Raw genomic sequence first — 17551 nt, 5'->3', positions numbered from 1 at the left:
TCTCACCCGGGAATCAACCGCGCGGTGTGTCTATGTGTCCTTAGATGTAAATAAAAACACGTCTTTGAAGCGAAGAGTGATGAAAAGAAGATTTGAGCGATACAACAAAAAAAAAAAAAAGCGATGAAAACCCTTCTTCCCTCTGTGCTCAGTGTGAGGACGTGAGAGCAGAGGAAGTGCCGAGCTGACAGGCCGCTTGTCTTCCTGTAACTTATACTGATGTGATGCAGCTGTCGAGAACCGCTCGGCACATCGGGCGAGGATGATTGTTGTCGATTGCGTGACGGCGGTGAAACGATAGGAATGCTGAGCGAGAGAGAGAGAGCGAGAGAGAGAGAGACGAGAGAGAGATAGAGTAAAGAAAGACACTCGCGTCCTTGGAGACATCTTTGAGACGAACAATAAAAAAAGAAAAAGACACGCGGGACTTCTTCACATCACATTAACATAGTTCACCTGTGGGTGAGATCGCCCACCCTGAGTCAGCATCTCGCCCCCCCCCCCCCCCCCCCCCCCCCCCCGGCTCAAAGCGACACTGAGGTCAGAGAGATGAATTAACATTCCCCGACAGCCCGACACGACCCCAACGATGTGTCGCCCGCAGCAGAGGACGGGACGGGGGGTCGTGAAGAGGATGTGAGCCCAGACAGGAGCTGAGGTTTCATGTATTTACACAGGTTATGAACTAAAACACTAAATGGACATTCTGAACATTTACCAGAGTCTTTTTATTTAATTGGGACATATTATGCCCATTTCACCACAGTTGATATGGTTCCTTGGGGTCCTAATGTAATGTCTGTAACATTTTGTTTTGGATCATTTAAAACAGCACCTTTTTACCCTGTCTAAAACAGACCTCCTCAGATTGACCCCCCCCCCCCCCCCCCCCCCCCCCCCATTTTCATAATATGTCCCCTTTAAACAATGGGTGTTTGGATTTCACACAAAGACAAAGCAGCCTTCCCCTTTCTAGTTAGCGACTGGAGGGAGTTAATGAGTTAACTATGTTTCCAGCTGACTTGTTTTAAAGTGACATTTTTATAATAGATTTGTTGATTACTACATTTAAAGTTGAGATTAAAGCTAAAAGGAAAAATAAACTCTATATCAATGTGTATAAAACGACATCTTGCTTGGAGCCTGTTGGAATTTAGACCTGTTTTTTTGCTTTATGTTATAAAATAAAACAGTTTGTAGTTTCAAACAAGAGCAAAGGTTATTTCTTTAAAATAAGAAATAATCAATGTATTTAGTGAGAGAGCGTATCGAGCAATGTTAGCTGCAGATTGTTGTGGTTCAAAACTTTCCCAAATCCAGGAGAGATTCGAAACCAGCTTCCACATGCGGAAGCTGGTTGTTTTTTTTCTTATTTATATCCACAGTGTAGTAAGTTGATGAAATAATGTGAAGTGCAGCTAATTAGAGCAGATGCACATACACAAGCTCAGGAGTGAAGCATGTTGCATATGTACTAAATTATAAGCAAATCATTTCCTTCTATATTGATACTGATATCACTGCTTTAGCTTTTGATAAACATGTTATTGTTACTTTACTGACTCTTTCCGTGGGGATTTTGTTAAATGTATTTCTCTATGTATTTTTGAATAGATTGAAAAAAGTTATATCCCTTCCTTGCACTTTTGTACTATAGCCCACCCTCCTCATCTCACACCTCTCTAATGGTTGTTAAGTTTTGTTAGAGGTGGATGTTTCTTCAGAGTCTTCAGTGAACAGTTACTCTGACACGTGTCTGCTTCAGCTGAACTCACGGCTCTCGATGGCGAAGATGGTGAGGTTGTGGACCGAGTTGGCCTCGCGGTCCAGGGGCTTGGCCGTGCTGATGATCCCACTCAGAGCGTCCACGTTGAAGAAGCGCTCCAGGTCCGTGTTCCTGTCGATGGAGTACCTGGACACAAACACACAACCGTTGTGTACTTTTTAAATGCTGCTTTGGGAAAGTGGTATCGATCCGACATTGCAGTGTTTCTTCTACGTGCGAGGAAAGATGATTGTAGTTCGGTTCCATCATCCTGCAGCACCTTCTGTTGATGCATCACCAACTCTAATCAATCAATGGTTTGAGCTCACACTTTAAACAACCGTGTACAAATTTCCTTTTATCAAAAAAGTGCACTTGAATTTCAGGAATGCAACGGAAACTTGGAACTTCATACCAAGAAACCTGATTCGATTTCGATAAACCTGACGGCTGCCTGCTTGTCCCTGAGCACCGAGCACTGATCAAACCCTTTTCAATACACAGCAACAAGGGAAAAATTACAGCTTCAATTAGCCTACATCCAAAGGGTATTATTGCAATGTAATTTGACTCCTGTGGCAGCGTTAGTTCCACAATAATTTTTAATTTCAACAGATGTAGTGCAATACATCGCCGCGGCTGATAACAGGCACAGGAGCAAAAAGAGGCAATTTACAGCTACAATGGTGCAGTAATTTGATTTTCTGATTAAGATTAGTAACAATCCAAACAGACCCGAGCAGGAATGCCGTACAATGTGCGTTGGATTAATGCAGAGTAGGTGGGATCTGGAGTGGGACACGCCACAGCTGGGTAATGTGAGTGCTTGTTTTTGAGTAATAAATGCCACGGCACAAGTGTGGAGCCGTGACCCTCCTGCAGGGATGCCCTTCTCTTGTTCAAGATGGCATTTTGACTTTTGCAAATGCTGCACTCCTTGGCCTTCCCACCATCTGGCGCCGTCTTTGTGAAAGCCGCACGGAGGACTTTTTCTCGAGGGTCCTCCGGTTCCTTGTGTTCGCAGATAATGTGGAGCAGTTGACTGGATTAACTAATTAGTCTTCTTGACTTTGGCTTTATCAGAATTCTTTGGGAAATTCTAAAGTTAATTTTGAGTTTGAAGAAGAGCACATGAAGTGAATCATTGGTACCTGATGGCGCTGTTGGAGGTGTCCGGGTCGTGGGCGGAGACCCTCCCGATTGAGGTGCCCACCTTGGCGTCCTCCGAGATGACCATCCTGCTGAGCGGCGAGGAGAAGACGGGCGGCTCGTTCACGTCCTCCACCGTCACTTTGACCGATGTGGTGTCGCTGAACGGGCCCGAGGTCAAGAAGTTGGAGTCAATGTTCCTGTTCGTGGCCTCGACCCTCAGAGAGAAGCTGCTCTTGGTTTCGTAGTCTAGAGGCTGGAGGAGACAGAAGGAGAATGTGCAACGTGACCTTCATTTTCAAAATAAGATGTCAGGCAGCCAAGGGTGAGGGACCAATTTCTATAAACATCTAATATTACTTTAATAAAAGCATTTTATATTCATTCCCATTCCGGACAAAAGCCAGTTGTTAGTGCAGGTTTTTTGACCAGTAGGTAAATCAATGCATCATCAATAAAAAGCTGAGATATTGATCCCAATTAAGGACGTAGCCTCTAAACCATTACAATCTCAAGTGGCTTAAACAATGTCCCTCTTTGAGCTCTGAAGGCAATTATATTGATTTGAAGAGTGTCACCGCACAATGTGGGTAAAGTGTTGTGAAATGAACGCTTCTGAGACACTTTGTCATTTTGCCTGGATTGTCGAACTCCCCATTGCAACACATAATATACTTCAGGACACCATCGATTTGACTCTTTCATCGTCAGCGACTCTCTCTCCCCCCGATGTTGTAATTGTCTGAGTTTGCTGCAAAACAAACAAAGGATCAAAATGGCTCATCTGACGAGATCTGCCAGTGCCAGACAATGTCTCTCTCTCTCTCTCTCTCTCTCTCTCTCTCTCTCTCTCTCTCTCTCTCTCTCTCTCTCTCTCCCCCCCATCTCCCGCCCCCAAAAGAGCTGCAGCGATGTGCTGTCACATCTGACACATCTGAAAATGAGGCAAGAATGTGCAACGAATTTCCCCGGTGTAAATGAATCAGTGGCTTTGTTACACATTTAACTTGAGAAGTTTTATTTATTTACGTGGGCGGATGTCAGTGACATTATTTAGAGCATCTCAGCTCCCCCGGTGAGAGGAGTATTAGAGTCTCTCTGTTCCCGTCATCAATCACAGCTGTGATCTCTGCGTTGTGCGTCGGTTCTGTAGATAGCGGCGTGTACGGAGCTGCTCGGGCATCGAACCTTTCCGGTGACCGCTCTACTTCTGTCCGAGCCGCTGGAGATGGCCACTGTTGATTTGTCATTAGTGATCGTCACTTAATCCGACAGTGTGAGACACTTTGAAACACAGGGAGACAGATGGAGGGGAGAGAGGGGAACTGGGAGAGGCAGCTCCACTGATATCCTCCAGTAAGCATCAAGCAGCCTGGAGCTCACAGATCTCACCGGATCAAGCATTCGTGAAACGGTGGCAATGTTATGTTTTTTTTGATAATTCCTGATTTTAAGAAATAACATTAAAGACAATGGTTGAATTAATTCTGAGGGAAATGCTGCAGGAACCATCTTGACCATCTTGTCTGTGGCTCTTAGCTCCATTAGTTCTTATTGAAGATGCATGTCCACAGATATGTCATTTCATCTGGTTTTTATCAGTTTGTTAGTTAGCAGGACGTCACAATAACCACTCAATCAATTTTATGTGAAACTCTATAAAGTTTGATGCAGATTCAGAACAGGGGGCGGATCCAGGATTCCTATTTTCCACTTTCATTAACATTGCAAGATGAGGCACTTAATATTCAATATTTTCAGTGATTTCTCCGAGAATAATTCATGGATCTCGATTGAAAACAAAATCTGAAGTGCTTAGGCGTCTTGTGCAGTTCGGCGAAGATCCAGATGAAAAATCCAGATCTAGTGAATTAAAATGTGGTTTCAAACAAGGACTCCCGAGCCCATGATCAGAGTAATAAAGTTAAATGTCAGAGAGTTGAGCTGTGCGGCTCGCTGATGTATTTTTAATGGTTCCTGGACAACAAAGGAGGTTCACGGCTCAGAAGAATAAGCCTCAGTATATTAGGTTCAAGGTTCCCAGGGAATATAAGACGATCAATTCATTGTTGGTTTCAGGCTTTTCAACGGATTCGATAATGACACGGAAAACACACAAATAGCAGGACTTGTCTGTAAATCCCCTTTGAAATCGATAATTATCGTAATAAATGTCAGATAATTATTATATTTTTATTTATTTATTTTATATTTTTTTTACTTCTGAGTGAAGATTGTGTTTGCACAACAGGCGACATATCAATTTATATTGGAATTATGTCATTTTGCTTGTTATTGACATTTATAATGCAATCATTATTCATATTGTTTTATTGCCCAGGCCTAGATAGAGTACTACATAGTTAACAGTCATAACACGGCTTCAATCAACATTTCTAGTTATATTCCATATCCAAGCAGCTGCTCTGTATTGGGCTCTATCCAACAGCCTGAAAAAAATTTCTCCTACGTCTCACTGACTTGCAGAAAAGAGGCTTCAGAGCCAAATACAGGCAGAGGGTCACGGTGCAAAGGTTCCAGCTTCTGACACAAATATTCACCATCGGCTCCACTCACAGTCTGACTGAGTGGTGTCTGTGATTTCCTGAATAGCAGTCTGTGGTTCACGTCTCACCTTTAGCAGGACGATCACCCCGTCCTGCGTGACATTGTCTGTTGTGATGTTGAAGGTGCCGGGCCCGTCTCCGTCCATGATCCGGTAGTCCATCTCGGCGTTGGAGCCAATGTCCGCGTCCGCCGCCTTGATCCTCGCCACCACAGATCTCACCGGCAGGGACTCCGGCACCGAGTACTGATAGCTCTCTGGAAGAGAATGGACAGGAGCGGATGTTGGTAATGGATGTGCTTGTTTCAGCAGCAGCTCACCTTGAGGCGGCTGAGATTTCTCTTTCACACCCTTTCAGCTTTGATTTGCTCGCGTGGCTCCTCAAATTCATGTTGCATAACACGGGCGGGCGGCAGTGACACACGTGGGATAAAGGGGTTTAGCCTTCTCTTCATTCTGTAGCAGAGGCAGTGGGGAATGCAATGGAGAACTCCGGCTTCTGCAACTTTTAAAGCTGGAATCAGCCGGACGGGCACATATACAGCTAACTGCAGAACTTCAGAAAGTGCAGTCTGGATGTAATGGGTTATCCCTTCAACCGAAAATGAAAATGTGCGAAAGAAAATTACCAGGAGTCACAGCGAGATCCTTTCAGTACCTTTCAGAGGATGAAACGTCCACTCAAAGATTCTATTACTCCGATCCTCTCCATTGTGATTCCAGAGCTTTTGTCTGACCCTTGGGATTTAAAGTACTCTTATAAGAATAAAGCAGGGAATCATATTCATAATCATAATCTCCCAATCACCATGGTGGAGCTCATTACCAGACCTTTCTGTGTTCCTCACAGTGTCTCCCTCAGCCACTGTCTAAATGCTAATCTGCCTGACATTGTTTGCCGCCATGTAATCTTTATAATGGCTTTTTAATTTGCCGTGGAATAGCAGCTCTTTAAAAGACCAAAAAATTGCTTTCCTCCCTCCGTCTTGCCCCTGTGCGCACACATATACACACACACACACACACACACACACACACACACACATACACACACACACACACATACACACACACAGACACACAGACTGTCCTCTCATGCATCTAACCTTGGCTCCCCTCCCCTCGTCGCTTCAGAGGACTAGAGTTGTAGCTCCTGGACTCTATCAGCTCTGATGCTCTGTAATGGTCTATCGATTCTGACCCATGACCCCGCCAGAGCGACAGCAGGAGCCAAACCCACAACTACTTCGCAGGGTGACAACACCGGGTTAAAATGCCATTGATGACTTGTTGTGCGAGCTTGAACCTGACTTTCCTCCTGGGCAAATTGACTCGGCTTCACGGCAGTCCAGTGGTGAGAGCTCCACCAAGACGGTGGCCCGAGCTATCAGCAGTAAACCGATTGCCAGAGCTTCGGATTATCATGAGAAGCACCGCATGCCTTTGAATCCTAAAGCTCGGCCTGGAACCCATTAGCGGCCCGTGAAATAGGCTGACAACAAAAAAAAACGGAGCCTGATTGATCCTGGTATCCAAGGCCGGAGCAGCCCCCCCCGGCTCTGATGAAGAGCAAAGCAGGGGGGTGTGCACACCTTGCAGGACGGCAGTTTTTTAATTTGGTCATAAAAAAAGTCCAAACACAAAGTCGAAAACACAAATCGAGGTGAAGCTACGGAGAGAGAAACGGGGAACGGGGTTAGGGAACGTGCACGTGTCCTCAGTAATGAGCATTTTCTGTTTAACTTTCACAGATTAAAAAGAAAAACAATTCTACAGAGTTCTTACAGATACAATCATATTTTCCAATGACTTCCTTTTGAGGGCGGAACACAGCAGCCGAGTGTTCTCTTGTGTTTTTCACTCTTTAAAGAATCGTTCGGCTGGAACCAAAACAAGAAACACTGCAAACGAAGCGACAGGCTGCTGGTTTGATTCCGATCGCTGAGCGGCTACATGACAAGTTTAATTGACCCTACAGGGACGGTCGTGGCTGGAGACTCACTGTGAGTGAAGCGAGGCGGGTTGTCGTTGACGTCTGTGAGCGTGACGGTGACAGAGGTGGTGCCGGAGAGGCCTCCCATCTGGCCCACCATGTCTTTGGCCTGGATGACGAGCACGTACTGGTCCCTGGTCTCCCGGTCCATGTTGGGCAGAGCTGTTCTGATGACCCCTGAGCAGAGAGGCACAGAGGGAGAAGGAGATGCTTTAGGGGTTTCAGATTCACACCAATTAAAATACCAAACTACTCACTCTTCTTTCTTTACCACCCAGTTTTCTCTCTGAGCTCACAGATGACTCAACACATTGTTTTTAATCTAATAGTACTTTCTATTGTTCCAAATTTCAACAAATCCACTGTCAACTGCAGAAGCACCTCCTGGGGTCCAAAGAAAAAAAGTTCATAAATAAGTTATGTGCCTTCTTGTTTTCATAGGCATTTTGCTAGTTTAACTTCTATCAATAAGACTCATTGTTGTCTGAACTTGTATTCCCCACAGAGCTTTAAATGTCTCCAGCTCACTGCTGGTTTCTAATACAAAAACAAAACAGAGAATATTTAGAACAGGATCAAACAACTAGTAGCCTGTGCAGAGTCAGTATACATACATTTATTATCCAAACCTTTAAACTCTGAGATCAAAATGGTTCTTTGTGTGAGTCCAGGGCACAACTGGCCATAATTTGAAGAAATCCCCTGAAGGCAGATTTGACAAATGTCCGAGAAGCCAGAAACATGGGAGAGCAAGACCTTTTGACCAATGAGCACTGGAATCTAATCAGTTAGTGAACATTACTCTCATATTTGAAAGGATTCTCTCGAGCCATTCTTTAACAATGCAAGAAAATAAAGTTTTGTAAGTTCACCATGACCTTGACCTTTGACCAGCCAAGTACAATTCCACATTTGCATCAATTCAAAGAAGTTCCCTGAAGGGTTTTCCTTGAGATGTTGAATTCACTAGACCACAGCCTTGTCCTTCGACCACTGAAACCTAATCAATTCATCCTCCAGTCAAACTGAACCTTTGTGTCAAATATATGGAGCTCCCCTTAAAGGGAAAGTTCACCCAGAAATGAAAATTCACTCATTAGCTACTTACCCCTATGCCCATTGGGGGGATGGGTGAGGTGATTGAGTCCACAGAGTTTCAGGGGTAAACAGTGCAGCTGATTAGTGACCGACCTTCAGATGTAATAAAATAACAGAAGAAACACAACATGCCTCCATACTGCTCGTGTTGGGTGAACTATCCCTTTAAGGTGTTCTTGAGATATCATGTTCTCAAAGACACGAAGCCTCCAGCCAAATACACACATTAGCTGTCTGACCAGTAGTAAGTACTGGGAGATTATTCATATTCATCAATATGAATTCTGACCCGAGAGCAACCTGTTAACGAAGACCCCTCAAGTGGCAATTATAAGAAAACACGACTCGGGGGGGGTGGGGTTAATGGGGGATGTCCGTAATGGCCGGGGCATCTATTTACACAGCAGCAATGAATAGTGGCTGGTGAGCCCGGCAATGTGCTGTCACTCCACTCAGTTTAGCGCTCTGACATGTGATGAGGTTAATGTGAAGACAATGTCAGAGAAAAGAGCACAAGCAGGAGGATATTTCAGCCGCCGAGCGAGGTGTCACCCGTCAGTCCCCCTGTCACGCTCCATCTGTATCAGAGGAGGATCAGAGATGTGACAACGCTGACGTCAAATCACTGACATTTGTCTGGAGCTGTCTCCACCTGAGCTGCCAAATACACCAGCCGGCGTTCAGCCATGTTTTTAGTACACATGCACTAAACACTAGAATAATCTGTTCATTAATGACATTTATTTTTTAATCTCAACTTTATCTCTCGACTACAAACACGATAAATCTTTAAAAAAAAATTATCGCCGCGCATTCAAATGCAAAGACAAATTCCCTAATCCTTCAGAAGCAATCACTGTTGCTTTCAGAGTTAATGACTTGCCACACAATGTGTTTCATTCATTAAATGGCACTTATTAAAGATTCCTACAGAACGTGGAAGATTACTCATTAAAAGCCTCACAAAGCCGCCGCACACGGCTCCTGAATAAATGAAACATTTTTCGTGGCTTTATCGTATTCACAGCCTGATGAAGCAGATCAAAGGGGGGGGGAACTCTTGCTCCCAGTTTTGCACCTGAAGAATTTCTCTTGAAATCCTTTAAATTACAAAGAAATGTGACATGTATTTGAGGTCCTATCACACAAGAGAGGGAATTAAAAAAAAACAATATATTGAATTTGTAATGACGTAGAATTGCAGCTGCGGCCTTGACTTTGTTGTCTTCGGACGTAGAATCACCACAAATATTTTAATTTATTAGATGAAATAGATTAAACCTTGTTTTTGTTCAAAGCTGCATTCATCGACATTATTGAAAACCTCAAAGGACTCAAGTCGACATATCACTGAACCTTGGGTGACCGGACATTTTCCAATCATCACCCAGAGATGACAAGTTTTTCAGTTGATAAACTGTTTTGAAACTCATTCAACTTTTCAAAGCCTCCAGCCCACGACCGTTGACTTTAAACAAAGATGGACGACATGGCGGCTCCCTGTCGTAAACCCTGCCTCCACCATGTGAGTGGATGGGACACGGACCAAACTAAAAAAGTCAAAGTAGACATCAAATACGTTTGTCAAATATGGTCCCTGTCAAATTAGGCAGTTCTTATCACATAGATATATCTTCACCTCAACATTTTATGATTCAGGTTATGGGGACATGCTTTCGTCCCCATAAGGAGGACAAGTCCCCATAACGTGACTGTGTAAACGGATTGATGTCCCCACAACATTGGTAGTATCTGGAAAACATTGACACACACACACACACACACACACACACACACACTTAAAATTCTGAATTAAATCCAGGAACAAAACAACAAACAAATCAAGAAAAAGACATCTGGAGAATATTGAAGATGCCTCCTGACCGTCAATTTCATTGTACTTGAAAACAAACAATTTCATTTTCTCTCTGTGCCATCTTTCATTAATGTCATTACAGCCCCTCTGGCGGAGAACTGTTAATGAGTGCTTTAACTAAATAGCTCAGTTAGCTAAATTACAGTGAGCTGTCCACTTCTTTTATCTAAAGTCCCCGACAGTGGGACGGCTGTGGTCAATAAAGCAATAATCTATGGCGGTTGCCCTACCAGACCTGCCATTTCAGTCCCTGCTTCTTATAACGAACAGTGGGGACGTTTTCACGCCGCGGAGGGAAAACACGACGGCTGACAAAGTCAAAACATGTCTGAAATTCGGTGCATTTCAGAATCTGTCAGTGGATATTTGCCCGTCTGCTCCGTTTATCCCTGACATCCTCCCATCATCCATCCATTCATCACTCCTCTGTTGCCTCCTCCACGGTGCAAGCTTATAGCCAATTAAAGAGCACCACCACTGCTCTGGAGCCTGCCGCCGTGACACCTGGACACCCTGTTTACCACGTTGCTTCAGAAAGGCGTCTTTAAGCCGTCAGTCCACCACGGCTCCCTTAATGCTCGGTAGAAACCAACAGAACAAAACTTTTCTGTTCTCCGGAGCATTGGACGTCTAGACCTTGAAAGAGGCTTCATTTGACATTCGGGGGATGTAAAGGCTGAGGAGGAAGCCGGGTAATGGCTGGATTATAATGACAGCGGCAAAGCCTGGTATCCTAAAAGGTGAAATAAAAACGATGTTAAGTTTGTGCAGCCGGCAGTGAAACAAAAGACTGCTCCCACTAAACCACAGCTAGGCTTAACAACACAACTGATATACTTATTTAATATCAGCTCGGTGTGTTGGCGCCTGAGAGATATTGGTGGTGGTTAATGATGCCATGAATCCTGATTCTCGCACAGACACAAAGAGAGGAGGAAACACAGCGACATGTTTCTGTTCCCGTCTGGCCAGGAGCGCTCACTCCTCACAGAGCGCTGCTGCTAATCCACCCGGCGATGTTACAAGGCTGTTGTTTGTCTGCCGGGTGCCAGCGCCCCCCCCCCTCTATCTCTGTTACCCCGTGCGGCGCTGGTGTCATTCCTGGGGAGAGGCGATGATTAAAATCCTTCTGTCGGTGTAACGGCGCAGCCCCTCGCCTCTGCGCCCGTGACTCCTCGCCTCCGGTGCAAGCCAGACGCATTGTAGCCGTGCATTTATCTAGCTGTCTCCACAACACTGGCGGCAGACGGGTGGGCCACGCTCCCCCTGCTAAAGCCCAGATAGTTGACATTTGTCTCGGGGAAGAAGACGGAATAAAAGGCTGCAGACGTTTTGGAGGAGCCCTCCGGCTCGGGCGTGCAGCTATGAGAGGTGCTGATGAAGGTGATGAACACTCAAACATGACGGGTGCGGCGGGTGATTTGCCGGAGCCTCGGGCGGTCCACTTACAAAGGAATAGATCCCATAACACAACAAAAAAACAGGCCACATACACAGGGAATAAAACCCCCCGGCACAGGTGGTTTATTACCGAGTGACATTCAAAGGATCACGCTCTAATCACGGGTCACATCGGTCCCCACACTGCACATTACGGGGGTGTGAGGGTCTATAAATGTGTATATATGTGCGTGTTTATAGGTGATTGGTACGACCCTGCTGAGATATATGAAAGGACCCCATGATGCATCAGCACAGACGCAATTCAACCGGTACATAGAACATAAACAGCTATAAGGTAACACTAAGTTGAAAGGAAGTGTGTTCGTCAACGCACAAACACACACACACACAAGCCTATTGTGTTTGTGATTAGAATGAAAAAAATTGCCCCCCCCCACCCTCCTCTCTATATTACCTGTCTGAACAGCAGGAGGCAGCCAGATTTATATCTAGCCTTCAGCTGTAATGCTCTCGATTTAGTGTGGGCGCCACAACAACAGGGTCTCGCACACATACCCCCCCCCCCCCCCCCCTACACACACAGCTTAAAAACATGAAGGCAAAGAAAAAGCGCACGTGATTCTAAAAAGGCCACGCTGATATCTTAATCACATGCTGATCACAGCCTCTGCACCTCAGAAAGTCCGAGGCTCACGTGGGGCCAGCCGGCGGCGGCCAGCGAGCACACACTGATTGTTCCGTGGCCTTTTCCTTTATTATTCAAGCGTTCTTCAGTCTAATAAGATTCTCGAGTCCAGACAAAGCTCGGTCCGTTCATCCCTCCATCGCCTGAGCACCTGTCATATCCTCCTGTCGCCTTGAGAGGCAAGCTGGGTCCCCCCCCGCCCCCGCCCTTCAGAATGTAACTCATCCTCTCTCTCAGGTACCTGGCATTTCCCGATCAACTAAAATTTGCTCTTTTGTTATTCCTGCCGTCGAGGTTTGTTAGCATGCAGCTCCACGGCGTCACCGGGCGTGGATAATTGTCTCTAAGAGGAGACGCCACATCGCCGGGATCTACGGAGCTGGAAGCAGCTGTTCACTCCTCCTTGAGCCTGCCATCAATTAGAACGCGGTCCTCAACAGCATTAGCATGTTCTGCTTCACCTTCAAACCAAACGACACGCTATCAATCAATATATATTACAACATGTGGCTTAGCCGAACACCTTTAGGCGCTGCAACTTATGTATTTTTGCCGACGGTATGCATTGCTCGGAAGTTACTGGAGCTGTTCAGGGATTAAGTACTTTTCCCAAGGGCACCTTGTAGATTCAATTTGGGATTAAGAACCAGAGTAAAGGCGAGAGAGGGAGCCGGGATGCTACCCGCCCAACACTGGGTCAGACGCATTCTCCTCCCCCTCTGACCATTAGCCCTTCTTGCCACTTAATCGCCAGTGCAGTATTGCAGTGTGCAGCTTAGAGTGTATTCCAGCCCAGGCACTTTGTCAAAGTCACTCTCTGCTGCGGCCCAGGCGTGTGCTGCAAATGGGACTAATTAGTAACGTGCAGGGACAGAAGCGTCCCACAGCACTCGATCCAGGGCCGCGGTCCAACAGCCGGTGTGTGTCTGTTCCCTGAGACGCTCGGTATTGACAATATGTTAACAGCAAACGGTTAACACAAACAATGTGGCTCCTTTCACAGCCAGCACCGAGGGCGGACACAGTGTTTAACACCTGTGGAATGTTTTTCCATTCAGAGAGGACGAGTATCAGAGGGACAGAAATAACACAATCCTCCTCCTCTCGGAAAAAATGGGAATAAACTCAGCGTTGAAATGCTCTCAGACTCGGTTCTCTGACTCGACCGTATTGTGGTCAGTAGCCTGTGGTGGCTAATGTTTGTAAACTATCGTGGAACTGACATGACTGCCTCTGCCAGGGAGTAAATGTTGTCACTGGCGTTTGGTTTTGTCTGTTTAATTGTTAGTTCACAGGATTACGCAGAAAATACCAGACGGATTACCATGGAACTTGGTGGATGGAGGAGACAGGAATCTCATCCTCATTGCTTGGAAAACGCCTAGACATGCCCTTAGGAAAAAATCTGTCCAATATTCATTTTCTGTGGTATTGTTATCAAATTTAACTTGGGCTAGTCAAGGCTTCATGCTAGGGTCCCATTGGGTTTTCCAGCTCATAAGTCCCAGCTAGAGTCATCTGCAGGCATCTGTTCACCAAAAAATATTCAGGCAGAAATAGAAACCTTCTACTTCCCTGTGTTCAAACTGCTATTACTCAATGCCAGTAGGAGTGATTCTTTTGGGCGGGGGAGTTCAGAATGTTACCTTTCAAAAGAGACCAAGCCCATGCATGTTCTCCAAATGCTTCAAAAACAGCTTTCAATTTACTTTGGGTATTCCTCATACAGGCGTTCTAGGCAAATCTCACCCGGCTCTTCAGAGGTTAACTATCTTTAACACATGGAAAGGTTTATTTTTCATTTACACTGATTTCCCAGGGAATATTTCAGGAATCTTGTGAAAAAAATCTGTCCTATTTAGGACACTGATGTCTATGAGTGTGTGTGATTTGATGCGGATCCAAATAAATCTCCTGAACTAGTGGATTTAAATGTCATTTCACACATCTGTAGGATTTTTTCAACAGCTATGTGGTAACAAATTGAGCTTGAACACCTGTGACTACCTTGGATGTGTAGCGGAGATAATGGATTCAGTAAAGAATCAAGAGTTTAGGTGAATCTTCAATAGATTAAGAACCATGTCCAAATGAATTTGATGGATTTAGTGCAGAGTTTGGAGAAGTGGGCGATGGACTGAGTGATAATCTAGATCTCTTCTGTAATTACCACTTGTTCAGTAAATGTTAATCCGGCTCTTTAGTGGAGGCAAACACAACAGACACGCTGAGGCTCTCTTCAGATTGACTGACTGTAAAAAAACTACAGATAAGTGTCTGTATAAACCCTTTAAATATTATGATTTAATAAAGTACACAAAGAAATGTAAAGATGTCGACGTGAGCCCTCAATTTAAAACAGAATAAAGGCCGAACTGGTTTTATCTTCACTCACATCTCATCCTCGTGGCCTCCCAGTATGCAGAGTGTACATTAGTCCAGGTCATGGAGATTAACTCTGGTTAGCACAATCAACTGTGAGAGAACACAGGCCACTCACAGACAGCAATTGTAACCTATTAAAGCTTTTGAAATATAAACCTCGGGATTTAAAGAATCCACTCAGCCTAATGAAAAAGACGTCACCAGGCAGAGAGGCGGTGAAAGTGTGAGCGCGGGTCGTTGAGTTGAGTGAGTCTCGGGGAAAAAAGAACATGATATGGGAGTAATGGGATCTTTATGGGGCGGACGTGCTGTTTGAACGTCACTTAAGTAAATGACTGCTCTCGCTGTAATTGGTCACCGACGGGTTCGAGTGTTCATTCAAACTTTGTTCAAAGATCATTGAACGCCCACAGGCAGGTGGTCAAACTCCCACTGGTTCTGCACCAGTTCAACTTCTGCTGGATGCTAAACACTGAATGTAATAAAATAAGAAGTGGCAGGAACTACTGCCGCTTACCTTTACCACCACAAATCCAATATATCCTGTGTTTCCAGGTGAAATAAGTCAGTGGTGAGTTTATAAACGGTGCCGCTGTGTTAAAAGTTAATGACACTACAGGATCTTGGTTTTTACAGGAAACCAGCCGAGCATTTTCAGTAGCATAAATTTGTATTTCCCCGGGGCAGCTCTTCTTGAAAGGTAACTAAATGAAGATGAGGACGAAAGGTAACTGAGTGGACACTTTCTAATATTTCTCTCAATTACGGTTGTGACTTTTCTAGGAGCGGGGGGGAGGAGAGATCATTAAGAAACTAATATAAACCCAAAGAGGCTCCGGGTGAGTAACAATGCTGCTGTAAAGAACTGCAGGATTTCCCCATTGACACTCAAGTTAATGCTCTATGAGCTCCATTTCTCATTTCTTTACATTCAGTGTAGCATTAACGTTGATTCAAACCGATACAGCATTTTGTAAATCCACGAGATCCAAGTCGTCTTCCACTCGGATGGAGAGAGAGCCGGAGAGATGGGCAGCACATGGCCGAGGCTCTGGCAGGGGCCCAAGGGCTATATAGGGGTTTACATTCACTTCTGTGTGTGTGTGTGGTTGTGTGTGTGTGTGTGTGTGTGTGTGTGTGTGACAGGTTAATAAACCAGCCATTGTCCCACAGAAAGAGCACCGATGTGGGATTTATCCGTGTGCTTAAAGTTTTATGATAAAAGCTACACTAAGCAACTTTCGACTCTTAAAGTTAAAAAAATCACTGAGCAGACAAACCTTCTTTTTAGAGGCCGACTTTCCCCCTTTGTACACATTGGGAGCAATTAAGGTCTCGGTGTGTTGCTCAAGGGAAAGTGGGCGGGCGGAGCGAGGAATCAAACCAGAAATTAATTACCACAAAACTGTACATTTCCTCTGAATGGTGGTTTTGTGACCCTGGTTTCTGCTGCTTTTATTGTAGAAGGTTCATCGAATATCAAATAGTTAACAGTTATCTTTGATTTATAGTCCCTAGTGTTTTAAAATATGTAAGCAAAGTAATTGAACATTAAACACATTAACAATTGAACCGATTGTACTGACAGAATATTCACCAGTTCCAAGATTTAGCAGTTAGCATGAAAAAGACGTTTATGGGCTGAATGACCAAATTAATAAAATATCTATAGTCCAATATTTACACTGTGTGTTTTACAGCAGATACAGCTCTATTGCGAAAGCACAGAATAAAGACATTGGATTGAAAACGAGTTAAAAAATGCTTGAATACCAATGCGGTTTGTCCTGAACTTCACATTGAAGGTGTAAGTGAAGTCAAAAGAGGATGATAAGTTTTTAAGTTTTTCTAATTATAAAAGTTTGAAGGATTTATTAAGAGCTATTCAAATACACAAGGAGCCTGATTCCCCTTTTACCACAAAATCAGCTACTTGTCCCCACTGGAGACGTTCCTGTAATATCCTTCAATTTACTATCAGCTACCTGTCATTGAAGACGGGCAAAGGGACATTTTAAGTACAAATATTTAAATAAGTCACTTAAGGGAGTACTCAAACGTCTATAAACTCAATCACCAGTTGAATTCACCACCGACAAGTAACCGAAGACAAACACTGACGATTCTAAACCAAACTCATCCCAGAGAAGGTGCTCAGAGCATTCATACACATTCATTGGCTCACAGAAGTTTGATCTGCTGAGGAAGCGTGAGGAATCCTTCAGTGGAAATCAAAGCCTCCGAGCTGCTCCCAGTGGATCTGTCATTTAGAGCGTATAAACCATGTAAATGTTAGGCCCCCCGAAAACATGGAAACACAGAAATATTCCCTGATGAACGCTGCAGCGGGAGGCTTCATTAGTCCAAGGTCTCTGGAAAGGGGAAAAACAACATAGACATTCGGCGGTTCCGTGCCGGCTTCACAGCCAAATGGGCCGAGGTTTTAATGCTCACATCATTTTCTCCTTAGACACACACCATATCCTTAATATCCACACAGTGTGAAGTGAGGTCCTTTCTCGTATACATCCATTCGTCTTCAATGCTCCATTTCTTCTAGTGGTTAGCTTCACCAAATGTTTACAGTGACCCCAGCAGCTCACCGTGGAGTTACCATCAAGCATATACAT

The 17551-nt window shown here is 44.6% G+C and overlaps 1 protein-coding gene across 1 annotated transcript in view; it reads right to left on the bottom strand.

Annotated features, from left to right (window-relative positions):
- Positions 1-17551, bottom strand: part of cdh7a (cadherin 7a) — a 53411-nt gene that overhangs the window by 24077 nt on the left and 11783 nt on the right. The window contains exons 3-6 of the mRNA XM_062379550.1: positions 7483-7650; positions 5550-5737; positions 2917-3170; positions 1776-1912 (exon numbers count right to left, since the gene is read on the bottom strand). Of these exons, the coding sequence (XP_062235534.1) occupies positions 1776-1912; positions 2917-3170; positions 5550-5737; positions 7483-7650 (747 nt within the window). The remainder of the gene's footprint in view (positions 1-1775; positions 1913-2916; positions 3171-5549; positions 5738-7482; positions 7651-17551) is intronic.

The sequence above is a fragment of the Platichthys flesus genome, chromosome 21, assembly GCF_949316205.1.
Source record: "Platichthys flesus chromosome 21, fPlaFle2.1, whole genome shotgun sequence".
NCBI classification, from domain to species: domain Eukaryota; kingdom Metazoa; phylum Chordata; class Actinopteri; order Pleuronectiformes; family Pleuronectidae; genus Platichthys; species Platichthys flesus.
Note: the sequence above shows the minus strand (reverse complement) of the source record. Positions and strands in the feature narration are given on the sequence as shown.